The sequence below is a fragment of the Oncorhynchus clarkii genome, chromosome 12 (genome assembly GCF_045791955.1).
Source record: "Oncorhynchus clarkii lewisi isolate Uvic-CL-2024 chromosome 12, UVic_Ocla_1.0, whole genome shotgun sequence".
In the NCBI taxonomy this organism is placed as follows: Eukaryota; Metazoa; Chordata; class Actinopteri; order Salmoniformes; family Salmonidae; genus Oncorhynchus; species Oncorhynchus clarkii.
The window spans coordinates 38,871,848-38,891,940 of NC_092158.1; the positions used below are offsets into that span (position 1 = coordinate 38,871,848).

Sequence of the window (20,093 nt, forward strand, 5' to 3'; positions counted from 1 at the left end):
CTGCGTTGTCTTTGCTCTGTCAGAGTGACCATTGGGTTCTTGGTCACCTCCCTGACCAAGGCACTTCTACCCCGATTGCCCAGTTTGGCCGGGCGGTCAGCTCCAGGAAGAATCTTGGTGGTTCCAAACTTCTTACACTTAAGAATGATGGAGTCCACTGTGTTCTTGGGGACAGTTAATGATGCAGAACTTTTTTTGGTACAACACAATCCTGTCTCGGAGCTCAACGGACAATTCCTTTGACCTCATTGCTTGGTTTTTGCTCTGACATGCACTGTCAACTGTGGAACCTTATGTAGACAGGTGTTTGCCTTTCCAAATCATGTCCAATCAATTGAATTTACCACAGGTGGACTCCAATGAAGTTGTAGAAACATGTTTAGGATGATCAATGGAAACAGGAGGCATCTGAGCTCAATTTTGAGTCTCATGGTAAAGGGTCTGAATACTTATTTAAATAAGGTATTTCTGTTTTTTTTTATTTTTAATACATTTTCAAAAATGTCTAAAAACCTGTTTTCACTTTTCATTATGGGGTATTGTGTGTAGATTGAGTCAAAACATGTATTTAATACATTTTAGAATAAGACTAATGTAACAACATTTTAAAAAAGTGGTCTGAATACTTTCCGAATGCACTGTATAAATATATATACAGTACCAGTCAAAAATTTGGACACCTACTCATTCAAGGGTTTTCTTTATTTTTTACTATTTTTGACTGATGGAGTGCTGCATCAGATGACCTGGCCTCCACAATCACCCGACCTCAACCCAATTGAGATGGTTTGGGATGAGTTGGAACGCAGAGTGAAGGAAAAGTTCTCAGCATATGTGGGAACTCCTTCAAGGCTATTGCCAAAGCATTCTAAGTGAAGCTGGTTGAGATAATGGCAAGAGTGTGCAAAGTTGTCATCAAGGCAAAGGGTGGCTACTTTGAAGAATCTCAAATATAAAATATATTTTTATTTGTTTAACACTTTTTTGGTTACTCTATGATTCCATATGTGTTATTTCATATTTTTGATGTCTTCACTATTATTCTACAATGTAGAAAAGTTGTGTCCAAACTTTTGACTGGTACTGTATGTGGTATGTGTTTATTTATGTTGTGTTGTACAGGGCACTTTTAAAATAAGGGTACAGAATAAAAAATATTCCAAAACATGCATCCGGTGTGCAATAAGGCACTAAAGTGAAACTGCAAAAAATTGTCAAAGAAATTAACTTTAGGTCCTGAATACAAAATGTTATGTTTTTGGAAAATCCAACCCAACACAACATATCACTCTTCATATTTTCAAGCATAGTGGTGGCTGCATCATGTTAAGGGTATGCTTGTCATTCACAAGGACTAGGGATTTTTTATTTAAGTTTTTTTTACCCCTTCTTCTCCCCAATTTTGTGATATCCAATTGGTAGTTACAGTCTTGTCCCATAGCTGCAACTCCCGTATGGACTCGGGAGAGACAAAGGTAGAGAGCCGTGCGTCCTCCGAAACACGACCCTGCCAGGCCGCACTGCTTCTTGACACACTGCTCTCTTAACCTGGAAGCCAGCTGCACCAATGTCACAGAGGAAACACCGTCCAGCTGGCGACCATGTCAGCGTGCATGTGCCTGGCACACCACATGGTGTCGCTAGAGCGCAATGGGACAAGGACATCCCGGCAGGCCAAACCCTCCCCTAACTCGGACGACGCTGGGCCAATTGTGCGCCGCCTCATGGGTCTCCCGGTCATGGCCGGCTGCAACCCTCATTGGTCTCCCGGTGCCTTAGACCACTGAGCCACTCAGGAGGCCCAGGACTAGGGAGTTTGTTAGGATAAAAATAAACAAAATAGAGCTAAGCACAGGCAAAATCCTAGAGGAAAACCTGGTTCAGTCTACTTTCCAACAGACACTAAGAGACAAATTCACCATTCAGCAGGGCAATAACCCAAGGCCAAATATACACTGGAGTTGCTTACCAAGATGACATGTAGTGGCCTAGTTACAGTTTTGACTTAAATCGGCTTGAAAATCTATGGCAAGACAGAGCTTCAAGGAAAAAAACAATTTTAATGTGCAAATATTGTACAATCCAGGTGTGCAAAGCTCTTTTTTTTATTTTACCTTTATTTAACTAGGCAAGTCAGTTAAGAACAAATTCTAATTTTCAATGACGGCCTAGGAACAGTGGGTTAACTGCCTGTTCAGGGGCAGAACGACAGATTTGTACATTGTCAGCTCTGGGATTTGAACTTGCAACCTTCCGGTTACTAGTCCAACGCTCTAACCACTAGGCTACCCTGCCCCGTCTCTTAAAGACTTACCCAGAAAAACTCACAATCGATGCCAAAGGTGATTCTAACATGTATTGACTCAGGGGTGTGAATACTTATGTAAATTAGATACTTCTGCATTTCATTTTCAAAACATTTGCAAAAATGTCTAAAAACATGTTTTCACTTTCTTTATGGGGTATTGTGTGCGTTTGTAGATGGGTGAGAATTTTTGCAATTCAGGCAGTAACAACACATTGGAAAACCTCCCTAGTCTTTGTGGTTGAATGTGGGTTTGAAATGCACTGCTCGACTGAGGGACTTTTCAATTGCATTTGCAGAGTGGTTAGAGAAGAAATAGAGCCCTGAGTACCAGGCCATTAGCGACCTGATGATCGTTAGTGAGTTGCGTACTACCAATGCGTGTTCAGATTGCATAAAAGGAGATTACCGTGACTCGATGGTCACATGAAATTTTACTGCGGTAATGACTGCCAGTGTGGCGGTAATATCGTCACGCAACACCCCTAGGGACATCCGGTCTCAAGGGACTCTTGAGTTCAAGGAGCTTAATCACTTTTTAAATCATTTAAGCCCATAAGTATACTTCCCTCAAATGAGTCCTTCTTTCTTCCCAGTGTTGGTGCGAGGCTGCTAGGCTGACAGTGGTGGAGGTGTGGCTCTGTCCATTTCCACTAGTCTCTCCTCGGTGTGTTCTTCCTGCAGTTCCTCTTGTAATGGTACTCCTCAGAGAACTAACATATCCCTCGCACTTATGATACCTTAACACAGGTGGTTTATTAATTACTAATTAACACTACATTTAATTACACAAGGTCAGAAGTAGTTCCGTCTCATGTTCGGTTTTGAACATTCATTGACCTTTCTCAAAACCATACCTTAGTAATTGATCTCATTTCGACCAATAGTAAATGTAAAATTAGGGCCTATCCTTGCAGTACATGGAGGAACAATGAAGCCATGTTCACACTGCAGGCCTTAATGATTAAATCAGTTTTGTTTTTCAAATCTGTTCTGGAAAACTGACTGACCAAACAGCAAATCACCAAATCAGATTTGTGCATGTTCAGACAGCAGTCATTTACTGACATGACTATGTTAGTTGTCATACACTGCTCAAAAAAGGGAACACTTAATCACAATGTAACTCCAAGTCAATCACACTCCTGTGAAATCAAACTGTCCACTTAGGGAGCAACACTGATTGACAATCAATTTCACATGCTGTTGTACAAATGGAATAAACAGGTGGAAATTATAGGCAATTAGCAAGACACCCCCAATAAAGGAGTGGTTCTGCAGGTAGTGACCAAAGACCACTTCTCAGTTCCTGTGCTTCCTGGCTGATGTTTTGGTCACTTTTGAATGCTGGCGGTGCTTTCACTCTAGTGGTAGCATGAGACAGAGTCTACAACCCACACAAGTGGCTCAGGTAGTGCAGCTCTTCCAGGATGGCACATCAATGCGAGCTGTGGCAAGAAGGTTTGCTGTGTCTGTCAGCGTAGTGTCCAGAGCTTGGAGGCGCTACCAGGAGACAAGCCAGTACATCAGGAGACGTGGAGGAGGCCGTAGGAGGGCAACAACCCAGCAGCAGGACCGCTACCTCCGCCTTTGTGCAAGGAGGAGCAGGAGGAGCACTGCCAGAGCCCTGCAAAATGACCTCCAGCAGGCCACAAATGTGCATGTGTTTGCTCAAATGGTCAGAAACAGACTCCATGAGGGTGGTATGAGGGCCCGACGTCCACAGGTGGGGGTTGTGCTTACAGCCCAACACCGTGCAAGACGTTTTTCATTTGCCAGAGAACACCAAGATTGGCAAATTCACCACTGGCGCCCTGTGCTCTTCACAGATGAAAGCAGGTTCACACTGAGCACATGTGACAGACGTGACAGTCTGGAGATGCCATGGAGAACATTCTGCTGCCTGCAACATCCTCCAGCATGAACGGTTTGGCGGTGGGTCAGTCATGGTGTGGGGTGGCATTTCTTTGGGGGGCCGCACAGCCCTCCATGTGCTCGCCAGAGGTAGCCTGACTGCCATTAGGTACCGAGATGAGATCCTTAGACCCCTTGTGAGACCATATGCTGGTGCGGTTGGCCCTGGGTTCCTCCTAATGCAAGACAATGCTAGACCTCATGTGGCTGGAGTGTGTCAGCAGTCCCCTCAAGAGGAAGTCATTGATGCTATGGACTGGCCCGCCCGTTCCCCAGACCTGAATCCAATTGAGCACATTTGGGACATCATGTCTCGCTCCATCCACCAACGCCACGTTGCACCACAGACTGTCCAGGAGTTGGAGAATGCTTTAGTCCAGGTCTGGGAGGAGATCCCTCAGGAGACCATCCGCCACCTCATCAGGAGCATGCCCAGGCGTTGTAGGGAGGTCATACAGGCACGTGGAGGCCACACACACTACGGAGCCTCATTTTGACTTGTTTTAAGGACATTACATCAAAGTTGGATCAGCCTGTAGTGTGGTTTTCCACTTTAATTTTGAGTGTGACTCCAAATCCAGACCTCCATGGGTTGATAAATTTGATTTCCATTGATAATTTGTGTGATTTTGTTGTCAGCACATTCAACTAAGAAAAAAGTATTTAATAAGAATATTTCATTCATTCAGATCTAGGATGTGTTATTTTAGTGTTCCCTTTATTTTTTTGAGCAGTGGAGTAACGACGATTGGTGTTGATGCTTCCTATCACTCAGAAGTTATGTAGGTGACAATTCCTGCCATGGATGTTTCCCAGTTGCTTCAAATCTTCAAAATCATAGAGTAAGAATGATTTAAGCCACAGCAGTCAACTAGCTAGCCGTTTAGCTTTCTAGCACATTCACTAATTTGTTTGTAAACAATTAACAAGCAGGTAGCCTAGTGGTTAGAGCGTTGGGCCATTAACCGAAAGTTGCTAGATGGAATCCCTGCGCTGACAAGGTCAAAATCTGTTGTTCTGCCCCTGAACAAGGCAGGTAACCCACTGTTCCTAGGTTGTCATTGTAAATAACAATTTCTTCTTAACTGACTTGCCTAATTAAATAAGTTAAAAAAATATATATTTTGTTACCACATGTTTTCGCCAAAACTGTCAAGAGCAAGCATCAAGAAATGCCAAATAAGTCTAAAAACCATGAGGGCAATAAATCAGAGTTGACCGTTCAGACAAGTTGAATGGCCAGGGATCAGATTTGTATCCGATTTCAACCACCTACGAAGGTTTTGACCCCCCTTTGTTCAGGGACACATTATTCCATTTCTCTTAGTCACATGTCTGTGGAACTTGTTCAGTTTGTCTCAGTTGTTGAATCTTATGTTCATACATGTTAAGTTTTCTGAAAAGAAATACAGTTGACAGTGAGAGGACGTTTGGCAGCGATTACAGCTGAGAGTCTTTAAGAGCTTTCCACACCTGGATTGTGCAACATTTGCCCATTTATTATTTTCTATATTCAAGCTCAATCAAATTGGTTGTTGATCATTGCTAGACAACCATTAAGGTTTTGCCATAGATTTTCAAGTAGATTTAAGTCAAAACTAACTCGACCACAAAGTTAATTGCTTTGCCACAGTATTACTTTAGTGCCTTGTTGAAAACATTATGCATGTTTTGGAATATTTTTATTCTGTACACCGGCTTATGGTAGCGAAATTAACATAACATTCTCAGGCAACAGCTCTGGTGGACATTCCTGCAGTCAGAATGCCAATTGCACACAAAACTTGAGACATCTGTGGCATTGTGTTGTGTGCCAAAACTGCGCATTTTAGGATGGCATTTTATTGTTCCTGGCTCAAGGTACACCAGTGTAATGCTGTTAAATCAGCTTCTTGATATGCCACACCTGTCAGGTGGATGAATTATCTTGGCAAAGGAGAAATGCTCACTAACAGGGATGCAAACAAATTTGTGCACAATGTGAGAAATAAGCTTTTTCTCCGTATGGAAAATTTATTTTAGCTCATGAAACATGGGACCAACTCTACATGTTGCGTTTATATATTTGTTCCGTATACAATGTTGATCCATCTTCAGTTTTCATATCACAGCCATTCAACTCTAACTGTTTCAAAGTCCCCATTGGCCTCAGGGTGAAATACCTGTGTGGTTTCCTTCCACTCTGGCAACCGAGTTAGGAAGCACGCCTGTATCTTTACAGTGATTGGGTTTATTGATACACCATTCAAAGTGTAATTAACTTCACAATGCTCAAAGGGATATTCAAAGTCTGCTTCTTTTTTTTTACCCAGCTACCACTAGGTGCCCTTAAGCGAGGCATTGGAATAACTCCCTGGTCTGTGTTTGAAATGTACTGCCTTGACTGAGAAACCATTCAGATTGCATGTGTGAAGTACAGAGATGAGGTTATCATTTTAAAAAAGACATCAAATTGACTACCCTCAATGACCATGTTAACCACTATTATTGCACACAGAGTCCATTCAACATGTGACTTAAGTACATTCTTACTTCTGAACTTATTTAGGCTTGCTGTAAAAGGGGTTGAATACTTAAAAGCAATGTTTGGTCTATTTTACATTTCTAAAACATAATTCCACTTTGGCATGGGGTATTGTGTATAGGCCAGAGACATTGATTTATTTTTTTTAAATTTAATCAATTTTAAATTCAGGCTGTAGCAAAATGTAGAGAAAGTCAAGGGGTGTGAACCTACCCAATTTTGTTCTGCCCATCAACGACCATTGGGGAGCAGGCAAGAGACATTTTATTAGGCTCCCCATTAGCTGTTGCGAAAGGAGCAGCTACTCTTCCTGGGTCCATACAAAACAATACAGAACATTAAGACAACTGCTCAAGCACAGATCTACATACATTTAAAAACATCTAGGTCAAATAAGGGAGAGGTGTTGTGCCATGGATGTTGCATGATCTGTTTTGAAACCAGGTTTGCTGTTCATTGGAGGAATATGATAAGGAGTTCCATGCAATAATGGCTCTATATAATACTGTACGCTTTCTTGAATTTGTGGGACTGTGAAAAGACCTATGGTGTGGTAAGTGTGTGTGTCAGCTGTGTGTAAGTTCACCATTTAAAAAACAATTTAGAACTTACAAAAATCAAATAAAAAAGTGATGCAGTCAATCAACTTCTAGCCAAGAGAGACTGGCGCAGAGTATTTAAAGTGCATTCGTAAAGAATTCAGACTTTCCCTTTTTGTTACGTTACAGCCGTATACTAAAATGGATTAAATTATTTTTTCCCAGCAATCTACACACAACACCAATAATTAATAAAAAACAGAAACACCTAAGTATTCAGACCCTTTTCTATGAGACTCAAAATTGAGCTCCGATGTATTCTGTCTCCTTTGATCATCCTGGAGATGTTTCTACAACTTGGAGTCCACCTGTGGTAAATTAAGTTGGGCATGATTTGGAAAAGCACACACCTGTCTATAAGGTCCCACAATTGACAGTGCATGTCAGAGCAAAAACCAAGCCATGAGGTGGAAGGAATTGTCCGTGGAGCTCCAAGACAGGATCGTGTCGAGGCACAGATCTGGGGAAGGGTACCAAAATAAATTCTGCAGCATTGAAGGTCCACAAAAACAGTGAGTGGCCTCCATCATTGTTAAATTGTAACCACCAAGACTCCTCCTAGAGCTGGCTGCCCAGCCAAACTGAGCAATCGGGGGAGAAGGGCCTTAGGGAGGTGACCAAGTACCCGATGGTCACTGACAGAGCTCCAGAGTTCCTCTGTGGAGCTGGGAGAACCTTCCAGAAGGAAAACCATCTCTGCAGGACTCCAAAAATTAGGCCGTTGTGGTAGAGTGGCCAGACAGAAGCCACTCCTCAGCAAAAGGCACATGACAACCCGCTTGGAGTTTGACATACACCTAAAGGACTCTGACCACCCAGATTCTCTGGTCTGATGAAACCAAGATTGAACTCTTTGGCCTGAACACCAAGCGTCATGTCTGGAGGAAACCTAGCATCATCCCTACGGTGAGGCATGGTGGTGGCAGCATCATGCTGTGGGATGTTTCAGGGGCAGGGACTGTGAGACTACTGAGGATCAAGGGAAAGATTAACAGAGCAAGGACTTGATCAGAGAATTAACATTTGCTCCTTTGACTGGATGGACATGTCAGTTCATGCTGCAAGCGCTCTGGTTGGAGGATGTCCTCCGGAAGTAGTCATAATTACTGTGTGTCCATGGAAAGTGGTGAGAACCATCAGCCTTCTACGGTTTGTATTGAAGTAATCATACCCAGAGGAGGATGGAAGCTAGCTGTCCTCCGGCTATACCATGGTGCTACCCTACAGAGTGCTGTTGAGGCTACTGTAGACCTTTGCAAAAGTGTTTAACAATTACTTGGTGACACGTGATTATAGTTCAACTTTGGAGATATGGGGCAGTATTCAGAAGTTTGGATGACTGAGGTGCCCAAAGTAAACTGCCTGCTACTCAGGCCTAGAAGCTAGGATATGCATATAATTAGTAAAGAAACTAAAGTTTCCAAACTGTTAAAATGTCTGAGTATAACAGAACTGATATGGCAGGCAAAAACCTGAGGAAAGTCCATCCAGGAAGTGCTATTATTTTGAAATGGCTGTTTTTCCATTGAAAGCCTATCCACCATACAAAGACTTATGACGCAGTTTGCGATCTTTATGGCTTCCACTACGTGGCCAGTCTTTAGGCATTGTTTCAGGCTTACTCTGAAAAATGAGGGAGAAACATCACTTTCAATGAGAGGCCAGTGGAAATTTCCAGAGATGTGTCCTACGCGATCGAGAGCACGCCTCTTTTTCCTTTTCTGTTGACGAAGCTATTGTCCGGTTGAAATATGATCAAATTACGACAAAAACCTAAGGATTGATTATAAACATCTTGACATCTACGAACTTACGGTACTTTTGATTTGTCGTCTGCCTGCTGTGACCGCGCTTTGTGCCAATGGATTACTGAACAGGTTTTTGGACATACAGGGACTTGATCGAACAAAACTAACATGTGTAACATGGAGTCTTGAGTGGAACCATACGAAGAGCAAAGGCAAGTGATAAATTCTATTGCCATTTCTGACTTGTTACTCCTCTGCTTGGCTGGTTAGTGTTTGTAATGATTTGTCTGCTGGGCGCTGTTCTCAGATAATTGCATGGTTTGCTTTTGCCGTAAAGCCTTTTTGAAATCTTACACAGCGGTTGGATTTACAAGAAGGTTCTTTAAGCTGATGTATAAGACTTGTATGTTTAAGGATGTTTTATAACTTTTTCTGAATTTGGCACTCTGCAATTTCACTGGCTGTTGTCGAGGTGGGACGTTATCGTCCCACCTATCCCAAAGAAGTTTAAGTGTAACTTCAAATGTTATGAATTTCACTGAGGATGGTCATCCCCTTCCTGAGGAGCCTCCACGGACACTAGTTTAAATTCTACAGTTGTGGATGTCGGAGTAGACTCATAGCCCATTTCATTGATCCACTAGTAAGGCTGTACAGTGAAAAGTATGCCCCCAATGCAATTCTGAACTATACCCATTGAGATTTGATTTTTACTTTGTCAAATTAGCATGTTCTTTTGAATGTGTAACAGTCCAAACTTATTTTGCATCTAGGTCAAATATGGCACATTCCCATTTGCACTTTCAATGAGGTACTTTTATTTTAACTAACTGTAGTCCACCATCGGTAATCTTTGTGGCTAGTTTCTCATAGCTAAGTAACATGGGCAATTTGCACAGCGAGTCTAAGGGGGGCATGATTTGACAAATGTAATACAAACCCAGCCCCAACTTCACTCCTTGTGACAGAGGTGTCAAACTCAGTTTACGATAACCAAAGTAATCCCACTTAAATCCATTTTGACACTAGAATAAAATGTGATGCCACAGGCCATTTTCAAAAGGATTTGGATTTTTAGGGGGCAGTTCCTCAGTAATGTCTGTTTTGAAAAGTCTAGTTTACTACATGACAAGTAATCTTCAAATTAGGCTTCCAATGCAATATACTCCCTTAAAATGTAGATTGTGAGATGTGATCAAGCCAATGAATTTGAACATGATCTTCCCCAAATTCAAAGAGGCACTTCCCCATTTGAGCCATCTTTGTTGCATGTTACCAATTGAATAACATGAGAAACACCGCTCGTTAGTATCACTGCTTTTTATTAAGAATCTGCCTCAAGGCCTTCGTCAGAGCTTCTTTAACATGATCTTATCCAAAGGCCAAAAGTGATTTGAAGCCTGCAAGGTCCCAGTGGATTGCTTCAGTAAACAGCAAAGGCATCTGCAAATTGTCAAAAGAACAAAGCTGTTAAGAATTAGTATTTAATACCGCTATAGAGTTATACATCTAGCTGGAATCATTAATAAAGACATCCACTGTTAGCCCAGGAAGATATGTTAAGACTGGGACACTTAACCCCATCCTGATTACATGAACCAGTTGATGAATAAAATGCTAATTCATGATATATTAGTACACAAATCTAATCTAAGTGGGCAAACAAGTACTCCTCATTGAAGTCTCTGCAAAGTATTGTATTTAGAAACAGTTCACAACCTCAAGCAGATTTATGTGAACATGATCTATTGCGGTCTGGCTGGAGAATTCAGCTAATATGATTAGGAGGCCTCAAATCCAGCCCCATAATTAAAATGACATCAGCTAAAAAGTTCACTCATCTTGCTGGAGTCCAGCCCACTGTTTAGAGTCAAAGGCAATTTCCTTAATGGAGCACCTTGACAGATGATCAAGCACGTCAACCACTTCTGAAACATAACCACATTTTAAGGCAGTTTGGTTAAGTTACTCATTTTGTGCTCTGCAAGTTATTAATATCTACGCAAATAGGAGCCACCAATGACAAAAAAAAGATTTGCATCAACCAAGGAAACCTTGCAGAGCACAAACTGTTTTTCAAAAGGTCTAAGTACTTTACATTGTTGGGGGTTCAACCCATCAAAGCCACACTGTAGAAACTCAATTATAAGCTGGACCACCAGTCTCAATCCACATTAGTGGAGAGGATGCATTCAGAGGGCATTTAGACTTAATACCTCAGAGAGAAGATTACAACCGATCACACCTTGGTCATTGACAATACAGAGTCACAAAATGCTGCACCTCATAGCTTGCCACAAAAACCTAATGAAATATTTTCAGATTGAAATAGAGCATACATGGCCATTGGCAAGAGTAACGTCAGGAAAATTAGGCTGCGTTTACACAGGTAGCCCAATCATGGATCTTGACGTACTGGCCTTTTGACCAATACGTTTCAGAAAGACCAATAACTGAGAAAAATAGGCCTACCAGTGTGAACACAGTCTAAGGACCCAGTTTGTGGGCTACATACCGTCAGTTGCCAAGTTACTGGTGAACTGGTTAAGTCCTGAATAGCCCCCTGTGATTTTAATAAATAGAAAACGAGTAACTCAACAGGATGTGATTAAACTAGCCATTACAAACATATTTGCTGAAAGTCAAACAGCTCATTTGGATATAACAGCTCAGAGAGAAGATTAAAATCAATCACACCTTGATCAACGACACCCTTGAGTGTCAATACCAAGTCAGGAAATGCTTAATTTCATCATCATAGCTGCAAAAGTGTCAGAAGACCATACTACATGCCATTTGGTTGGCACTCATTAGGTTAAAAACAAGGAACTTAGACATCACTCCAAAAGAAATCAAGCCAGTTTCTAGACGTGTTTTACAAGATCTAACCATTTGGCCATTGAAGTAAGAACTACTGGTAGAGTGAGCAAGTTTTTTTTTTAAAATATTAAAACACATACCTGTTTAGTCTCATCCTCTTCGACTTATCAAAGACTTAGAGGCATTGTAATCAACTCGAAGATGTAGTGGTTTGGTGCCTTTTCCCTTCTGTAATAAGAGAATGCATAAAGTGAAGTTGTGTGAGCCATCCTTTTAAGTAAACTAACTTGATTGGATAGTGTGTGCTTGGGGTGTTCTATTGGCTATCACTTGGGACAATAATTACATGTCAAATTAGTGTAATGATTACACAGCTGTAAATGTTGTGTAATTGAACGAACCAGGGACAGGATTGGACAACCACAATCACTATGGTAGCATCTTTGGTGTAGCGCATCATCAGAATAGCAATTTGGCTGTTTCTATATATCGCAGGTGTGTACCATCTGGCCCTCCTGAAGGATAGGCTTTTCAATTGATGCACATTACAGAGAAGCCAGACAATAAAATAGTCTGATTCTCATTAATACATCCAAGATGTCTGGAGCATTATCAGTAATTCTGGAATAAACAAGGTGGAATGTTCGCAGCTAATCAGAAACATTATTTTATGTAAGGGAAGATTGCCAAATTAGATGGGGCACGACCTGCCTTAACTTGAAGGATATGGGAATGGGATCATCTGAATATCTTTGGTATACTTTGGTTGTGTTCCTCTGCTCAGACGTTGCTGACGTGTGTCAGCTCTTACAATGCCGGATAAGTATTTTACGTATAAACTAACCAAATGTTATAGCAATCTAGCGCCCAATGGCACTGTCGATGACGTGGCACGGAATCATTGGTTGATGCATGCAACGTCTTAGCAGGGTAACACGACCTAGGTCTTCACAAGATATAGACACGAGTGCGCAGAGTAGGGCATAAAAATAACAAAATAAGACGAGTCTTTATTTAACATTCATTCACAAGATATGAAAAGACATGCTATTCCACATAACCTTTAATAGACTACATAGTGCACAGAAAGCAGTAAATGTACCACAATACCATGTGTTGTTAAATCCAAAATAAGTCAGGTTTTAACAAATTGACAGCATTGTTTTCCCATCAACATATAATCCTTTTGTTTGGTCAAATAAACTTTTTTCAGAGGGGACATTTACAACAATTAATTATGACCTGAAGAAGAAAACAATTAACACTAACTTTCGAACTAAACTACAAGTGCACTTTCGTCTTTTTCCACCACATTGAAAGAAAGGAGATTCTTGGTCAGAACAAACTTTGTTTGGAATGTTTACAGAGAAAAAAATATTTATTCAAGAGAACTGGCACCATTGACTGTATTTACATTCCTCATTCATAGCTCACCACTCAAACACACCAATAAAGCGTTAAGAATGAAAGTATTCAATAAGCATTGAGTTATGATCATCGTGCCTGGTTCATTGCATCAGTGATATATTCAGTAACCCTCTTCATTTTAATCATAGCCGACACACTTCCATAAAAAGTAATGGTGCAAATGACATTTGACACTGGTTACTTATCATACAGTAAGCATCCTCTCTGCTGCAATAATACTATTGTAAACATGTTCAGACAAGTATTAACATGTCAATGTTGTTTTGAATAAAACAGGAGGAATTACCTCGCCATTTTTGGCACATAAAACATGTTTTGTCATAAAGAAATATAATGCATAACAGTGGATATGAATTTCATGTAGTCATTCTATTATCTGTCAATGTTTATACAGTTTTGTTATATAAGCCAATGCAAGTTCACTAAACTATACTTTGGTGAGCATATACATTGTAACTTCAATATTAATTTGCTGTGTGAGCAGGTAGTATCTCTTATTTTAACAATAATTAACAGTAACTTAAAATAAATAAGCAGTCTTCACTAATATGAGGAGATTACAAGTCTTAACGTCGAGGCACCGTAGCTATTCGCTATCTTTGACACCAGAGTAGCCTATGAACTAAAGGACAGTTTATAGGCTTGGGAGGGAGTTCTATATAAAATATGGATTATAATGCAGATTAAATGAACATACCCCCCAAAGCATGTCTACACACAGCATTTGTGTGTGGTCCAATTCCTGTCACCTACTGAGAAACATTACACTGTTTGGTGCAACATGAACAACTTCAGAAAGTCAAAGGACTGTTTTTTTCCACCAGCTTCTGTGTCTGCTTACTGCCATGATCTATGTAAATCATAGCCTGGCATGACCACAATAACACTGCCTTCTGACAACAAGCACACAGTGAAGTTTGACATCTTATTTAGATTTTCACCACTTCCTTTATGAATTGTGGAGAGATGGCACAAATGAACAACTAACAAAATAGCCCTCAAGACATTAGAATATCAGTCATCTTTTAATTTGCCTCAATACATCAGATCCTACTTCTCTCAGAGACATACTATTTTCCAAAACAAACATACCTTTGACCTCAATAAATAAGTAGCGTGGGAGAAATCCTTAATCCTCCCACTTATTCAATGGAATTGTGGTGCTTCTCAATACCATTGAGTGGACAGAAGAGCAGAAAGAGGAGCTAAAGAGCTCACACTGCCTGTAGGCCTCTCTCGCACCCATCCAGCTGCACCTTAATCTTGTGCAGTTCCTCAATCTCCTGGTGGTGGCGCTCTGTCTTGTGGCTCACCAGAGAGCGGTAGAAGTGGATGGTGAATACCACAAAGATCACCCCCACCGGCACCATGATGATGGTGGAGGCCAAGGCCGCCTGCCAGCCGCTGTGCCCTGGCGGAGCGGCGGACGGCACAGCGGGGCCACTACAGTTCACCTTAGATAGTGCCAGTTCGGCGGCCGCCACAGCTACCTGGTTGGCAGCACCAGAGTCCACGGGCAGGAACTTGATCCAGCAGAGCAGCACCACCTCAGCCAGGAAGAGCAGGATGCCCAGGGCGGTGGAGAAGCCCCAGGCCAACTCAATGTAGTGGTGCATGCGCTCGTGAGGTGACTCACTGACCGAGTTGAGGTTGTGGATGTTGCTGACCGCCTCCACGTGCGGAAGGATGCAGGTGCTGATGAGCAACGCAAATAAGTGTACAGCCACCAGCACCGTGGTGCACACACTAAAGGCGATGAGGAGCATGCGCGGGTAGTTGTACTGCATCTCCAGCTGGACCTCCACCATGGCCACCTAGCATGGCACAACAACAACATCACCATTATCATTATCACAGTTCACCACCACAGTGAGCGGGATAGCTACTAGCATAAATGTCAAAACGGCCTACTTTTCAGATTGGTTCACATGCTATTAATAGCAGCCTGGGAGTGAGTGAGTGTGCTTTTTTTCCCTCAAGAGGTTTATCTGAAAAATGTCTCAGTCTCTAGTGATACAACGTACAGGCTGACAGGGAAATTGATCTTCAAAACAACTTTGGCGGGATTATTATCCCTGGAAAATAGTGGGGTAACTCACCATAGCAAAGCCTGAGAGCAGGGCAGAGGTGCGGCTGGAGGCTTTCAGCTTGGCCCGGCTCAGGTAGAGCTTCCTCCAAGACAGGGCCTGTACAGAGTGGTGATTGGAGGTGACCAGCTCCAGGTAGCTGCGGCGCACCCAGTCCCTGTAGTCCATCCCTCCACCCTCCGGCATCTGCTCTGAGCCCCCCGGGGCCGGGGAGCCCATGGGCACATTCAGCTCACTGCTCATGGCAACTAGCAGACAAGGAAAGATGGCAACATTAATAAAAGGAAATTAAATAAAATACATTTAGAGTTAATGTTTGTCGGTGTGACAATTTTACAGTGTGGTCCAATACACTTGAGACACTATGGCTGAATTCTTGAGACATATCCAAAACTAGACTGCTCACTTTGCTGGGATTCCATTGTTTTATGACTGGTTTGCATCACCCGTCTATAGTTAAGCCCAAAAAAACATGGCTATTGCCAGCTACACAAAATCTTGAGCAGCGAGTGCTTGAAAGTATGGGTTGTGCGTTAATGCCAGCTGCAGCAAAAAAAAGTACCAGGTTTACATCCTTGTCAATGTTGGCTAAGAATTTAACTTGTGTTTGACACATATACTAGAGATTAAGACAACTCATTGTAAAACGTCTTCTCTTTTTAGTCATATGGCTACATCCTTGTCAGGAAAGTTCAACCTGATACGACCATGATGTCTAGTAGATAGGTAAATAATTTACAACTTGGTCAAATTATTTGTAGCTTAACAATTAATTTTGTTCATGATATTCCTGAAGCCTGTATTACGGGTATTGTTCCCACACAGACATAGTTCCATGTTACTGCACTTGTTTACGAAGACAGACGACCACCTGTGCCAGTTAGCTTGCTCGAACACCTGTGTGTAAACGTAACTGTGGAGGAAGTGTAGTTCGTTGGCTGGAGGCACACAGATGTATGGATCTGTGCAAATCTGCTACAGTAAGTATATATATTTTATTTGAAAGATGCTTTCTCGCCGATATGAAAGATATGGAAGTTATGTTTTGAAAACCATATCAAACGCGATGATTGACGTTTCTAAACATTACAGCAGAGCGTCGGGATTGTAGTTCACATGGTTCCACCGGTAAACGGTGCTTATAGCTGAGAACCAGTGGGTTAATATCTATAGCTAAGCACCCACCAAATTAATATATCGCGATCACGCTAGCCAACTGTTTTATTTCTTTCTAGACAGCTTCAACCTTGCTCTCTGGCTAGAATCAACAGTGCGTGGAATATCAACTAAGTAGCAAATAAGCCACCAGGAAAAATAACAGGTGCAACCTAGCTAGCCATGTCATAAAATGTTTATTTCAGTCATTCCAGCGTCCAACTGCTCCGAGGTGTTGCTAGTACGGCTAACGTTAACGTTACTCATAAAATGTTGACGATGTGACTTCCTAGCACTCTGGCTAGCATCGCGTTGGCTAAGTTATTAACAAGCTCGGTAGGCTGCTACACGATTCTTGATATAGTTTTACCTTTTTGCCAAGACGTCCTTTGACCTATTAATTCATCCACAAACCTTAGCGAACTTCGATGAATGAGAGGGTGGTTAAAATACTTGCTGTGAGAGACTTGACTACAATCTTTCCTTCGCACTCACTGTTATTTTAGTCCGGAGCATTCTGGTCACGTGATCCAGGGCAGAGTACGAAAACTTCCTCTGTGGATGTTTTATGGCGGTTGGCAACCAACTAAGGTGCATTACCGCCACCAGCTGTATTGGAGGGTGGACCAGAGACAGGGGAGGTCTACAAAATTTTACACAATATTCTCGTCACCCCACGGAAACGAAATACATCATTAAATCTTACATCCCTTTGAAGATTTCCCCAGCGGTTCACTTAATCTGGGCTCTTCAACCCCATTACTCCTCAAATCTAATAACAATCTCCCCCTTTCATATTTCTGGCACTGAAATAGTGGAACACGTTCTGTCTCCATTTCCTGCTGACAATGATCACACCTCCCAGTTGATGTTTCCCCACCAATTTCAATATACGATTGAGCCTTGTGTGTCCCAGTCTCAGCCTTGTGATTACGCTTTCATCCCTTCTCTCTCGGCCTGATGACCTCCCTGCCCCCACCTTTTCCCGAATCTTATACAGGCGTCTTCCCTTTCCCTCCTCTTCCACAACTCATCTCATTTGTTTCTAACCCCTTTTTAATCAACTGGTAAGGCTTCTACTTTACTGATTGACAATTCCATCTCAACATTAGGATGTTTAAGAGCCTGCTTGGCGATAACATCCACCTCCTCGTTCCCCTCTACTCCCACATGAGCTGGTGCACAGAGGAACATCACAAATACCCCCATCTGTCTCACCCTATAAAAGCACTGTAAAATCTCAAACAATAAATACATTCTGTCTGCTCCGAGACATTAATTTAAGCTCATCAGTGCTGCACAGTAGTCAGAGCAGATGACTACCTTGTCTGGCTCACCACCTCCACCCACTCTGCAGCCAAGAGTATGGCCATCAACTCCATTGTGTAAACATAAATGATCCATTGCTATTTTTGTCACTGCCACCTTAAATATTAATAATTAGATATTTAATAAGTAGACATGCACTCATAATTAACTGTAGCGCATATAAAGCACCCACAAGTTTCTAGTGGCTGAAAACACAATCATTGAGGGATGAATGGGTGATGAATTTCCGGCCAAGGGTGGTCAATTAAAAAAATAATTCCTTCCTCCCTCGCCCCTTGCCCTGCAAGCGTATACTTGTCAGACGTCATGATACGTCATCAGAAGTGTCCACTTAATTTGAGGGCTGAGGGGATAGGGTGTGTCTTAAGTGTTTGGACCGCAGCCATCGTCAAGAAAGCATTATATTGGGTTCTTAAATGTTCACTTACAACTGAATCTACTCCTTCCTCAACAGTTTTTACCCTCTCTAGCAACCCTATATCTATCACTGGCTGAGGGAGCAACCAAGGTGGGATAGCAGGAAGAACCACAGAGGGACTAAACTCCCTTCTTGAACAACCCCATCTCCCTCGCCATGCCAATGCCTATCCACCCGAAACTTGTATTCAGATGTCAGCACTCTAGGAGCACCTTTTTCGTAGGATGTGTAACCTTATGTCCTTGTAGGTTGACCCAATATGTCATGGTTAGCTGTTGTCTTAACTTTAACAGCATCTCTCCCAAAAATGTTAATTGTTTATGACTGGAGGTAACCTTTAACAGAGACACAATGAAGATTATTTGTGGCCCAGATCTTGACATGATCCATTTTAGGTAGTAAACTACGAACGTTAAGATGTAAAAATGTCAAACCTTTTCTGCATTTAAAATCAGACAGAGTTTCAGTACAAGTCAGATAATTTGAGATTTCAGAACAACCTGTACTTCGCCCTGTTCACCCCGGAAGTATTACATCTCCTGCAGCGTTGATAGTGCAATGAGTCCTCCATTTTAATTAGTCCTCTCCTCTCCAGAAAGTAAGTCAGCCTTTCCGTTATCATCCTTTCCATAAATTTACGTACATGAGATGTCAACGCTCTCAGACTATAGCTTGAAGGACTATTAGGGTCTTTCCCTAGTTTCCGTATTGGCACAACGACAGCCTGCTTCCAACTTCCAGGCAGTTCCTGCCACACCTTATTGTAAAGGCCCAATACTTTCCCCATTGCAGTGTCACTGAGATGAGCCATCATGATGTAACACATCTCATCCTTCCCGAGATGCTACCCCAGCTTTAGCTAATGCTCTCTTCATCTCAGCCAACGTAAAAGGGCCATTCAATGTATCCCCGACCATCTTTCTCTGATCCACGACCCCCGGAGGATCTCCGCTGCCCCTCTTCTGTCAGATTAGTTGAGCTGTGCACCTTCACAAATACCTGGGTTAACATCGCTGCCTTCTCAGTATCTCTCACTGCAACTATCTCCCCACTTTTCAGCACAGGGAGATCCAAATCTCTTCTGACCCCACTCATCCTCTTAATAATCCCCCGTGCTTCTCCCACAGGAGTGATCCTGCCTATGTTTCCACAGAATCGGTGCCCATACTCCCTCTTAGCTGTCCTAATGGTCCTCCTTAATACTGCTTGAGCTTGTTTATACTGAATCAGGTGCTGGTAATTATTGGACCTTTTCAACATTCTGAAAGCCCTGTTCCTACACTTCACAGCTTCTCTACACTCCTCAGTTCACCAGGGAACTGCGTTTACTCTTTCTCCCCTGCCTTGTGGCCACTACTAATGCTCCTCTACTCCATCATTCACTGTTTCTATATCTGAATTGAGATCGACCTGAGACAGCTCCTGTTCATTCAACTCTCGAAACTGACCCCACTCTGCTTTCCCAAATATCCATCTCCACAATCCATTTCCTGCTGAAACTTCCACCCTCATTCCTTCAGTACACATATGATAGTGATCACTACCCTCTGTAGATTCCTTCAATACCTCCCAACTACATCCGCCTGCCATTGAACTTGAGATCAGAGTAAGATCCAGAGCAGATTCATTTCCAGTTATTGGGTCAATCCTGGTTCCCCGGCCATCATTAAGACTCACAAGCCCTTTCTCATCAAGTAGTTCTTCCAAAACATGTCATTTTACATCAGTCCGTAACCCTACCCAGAGCGTACTATGAGCATTAAAAT

General features: G+C 42.2%; 1 protein-coding gene and 1 non-coding gene across 3 annotated transcripts; both read right to left on the minus strand.

Annotated features, from left to right (window-relative positions):
- Window positions 1-11,755: 11,755 nt before the first annotated feature.
- LOC139423291 (Z30 small nucleolar RNA) lies at window positions 11,756-11,853 on the minus strand. The gene has a single exon (XR_011635844.1). It is a non-coding gene; the product is annotated as a Z30 small nucleolar RNA (small nucleolar RNA).
- A 1,034-nt stretch (window positions 11,854-12,887) lies between these two features.
- LOC139423164 (protein orai-2-like) lies at window positions 12,888-17,139 on the minus strand. Of its 2 annotated transcripts, none has more exons than XM_071174870.1 (3): window positions 16,951-17,139; window positions 15,438-15,673; window positions 12,888-15,152 (listed from the first exon to the last, which is right to left on the minus strand). In XM_071174870.1, the coding sequence occupies exons 2-3, from the start codon at window positions 15,666-15,668 to the stop codon at window positions 14,553-14,555; spliced, it is 831 nt and encodes a 276-aa protein (XP_071030971.1). In that variant the 5' UTR covers window positions 15,669-15,673; window positions 16,951-17,139; the 3' UTR covers window positions 12,888-14,552. The 2 variants fall into 2 exon arrangements, with proteins under 2 accessions (XP_071030971.1, XP_071030972.1); XM_071174871.1 differs by having other exon boundaries at window positions 12,903-15,152; window positions 16,995-17,086.
- Window positions 17,140-20,093: the final 2,954 nt, after the last annotated feature.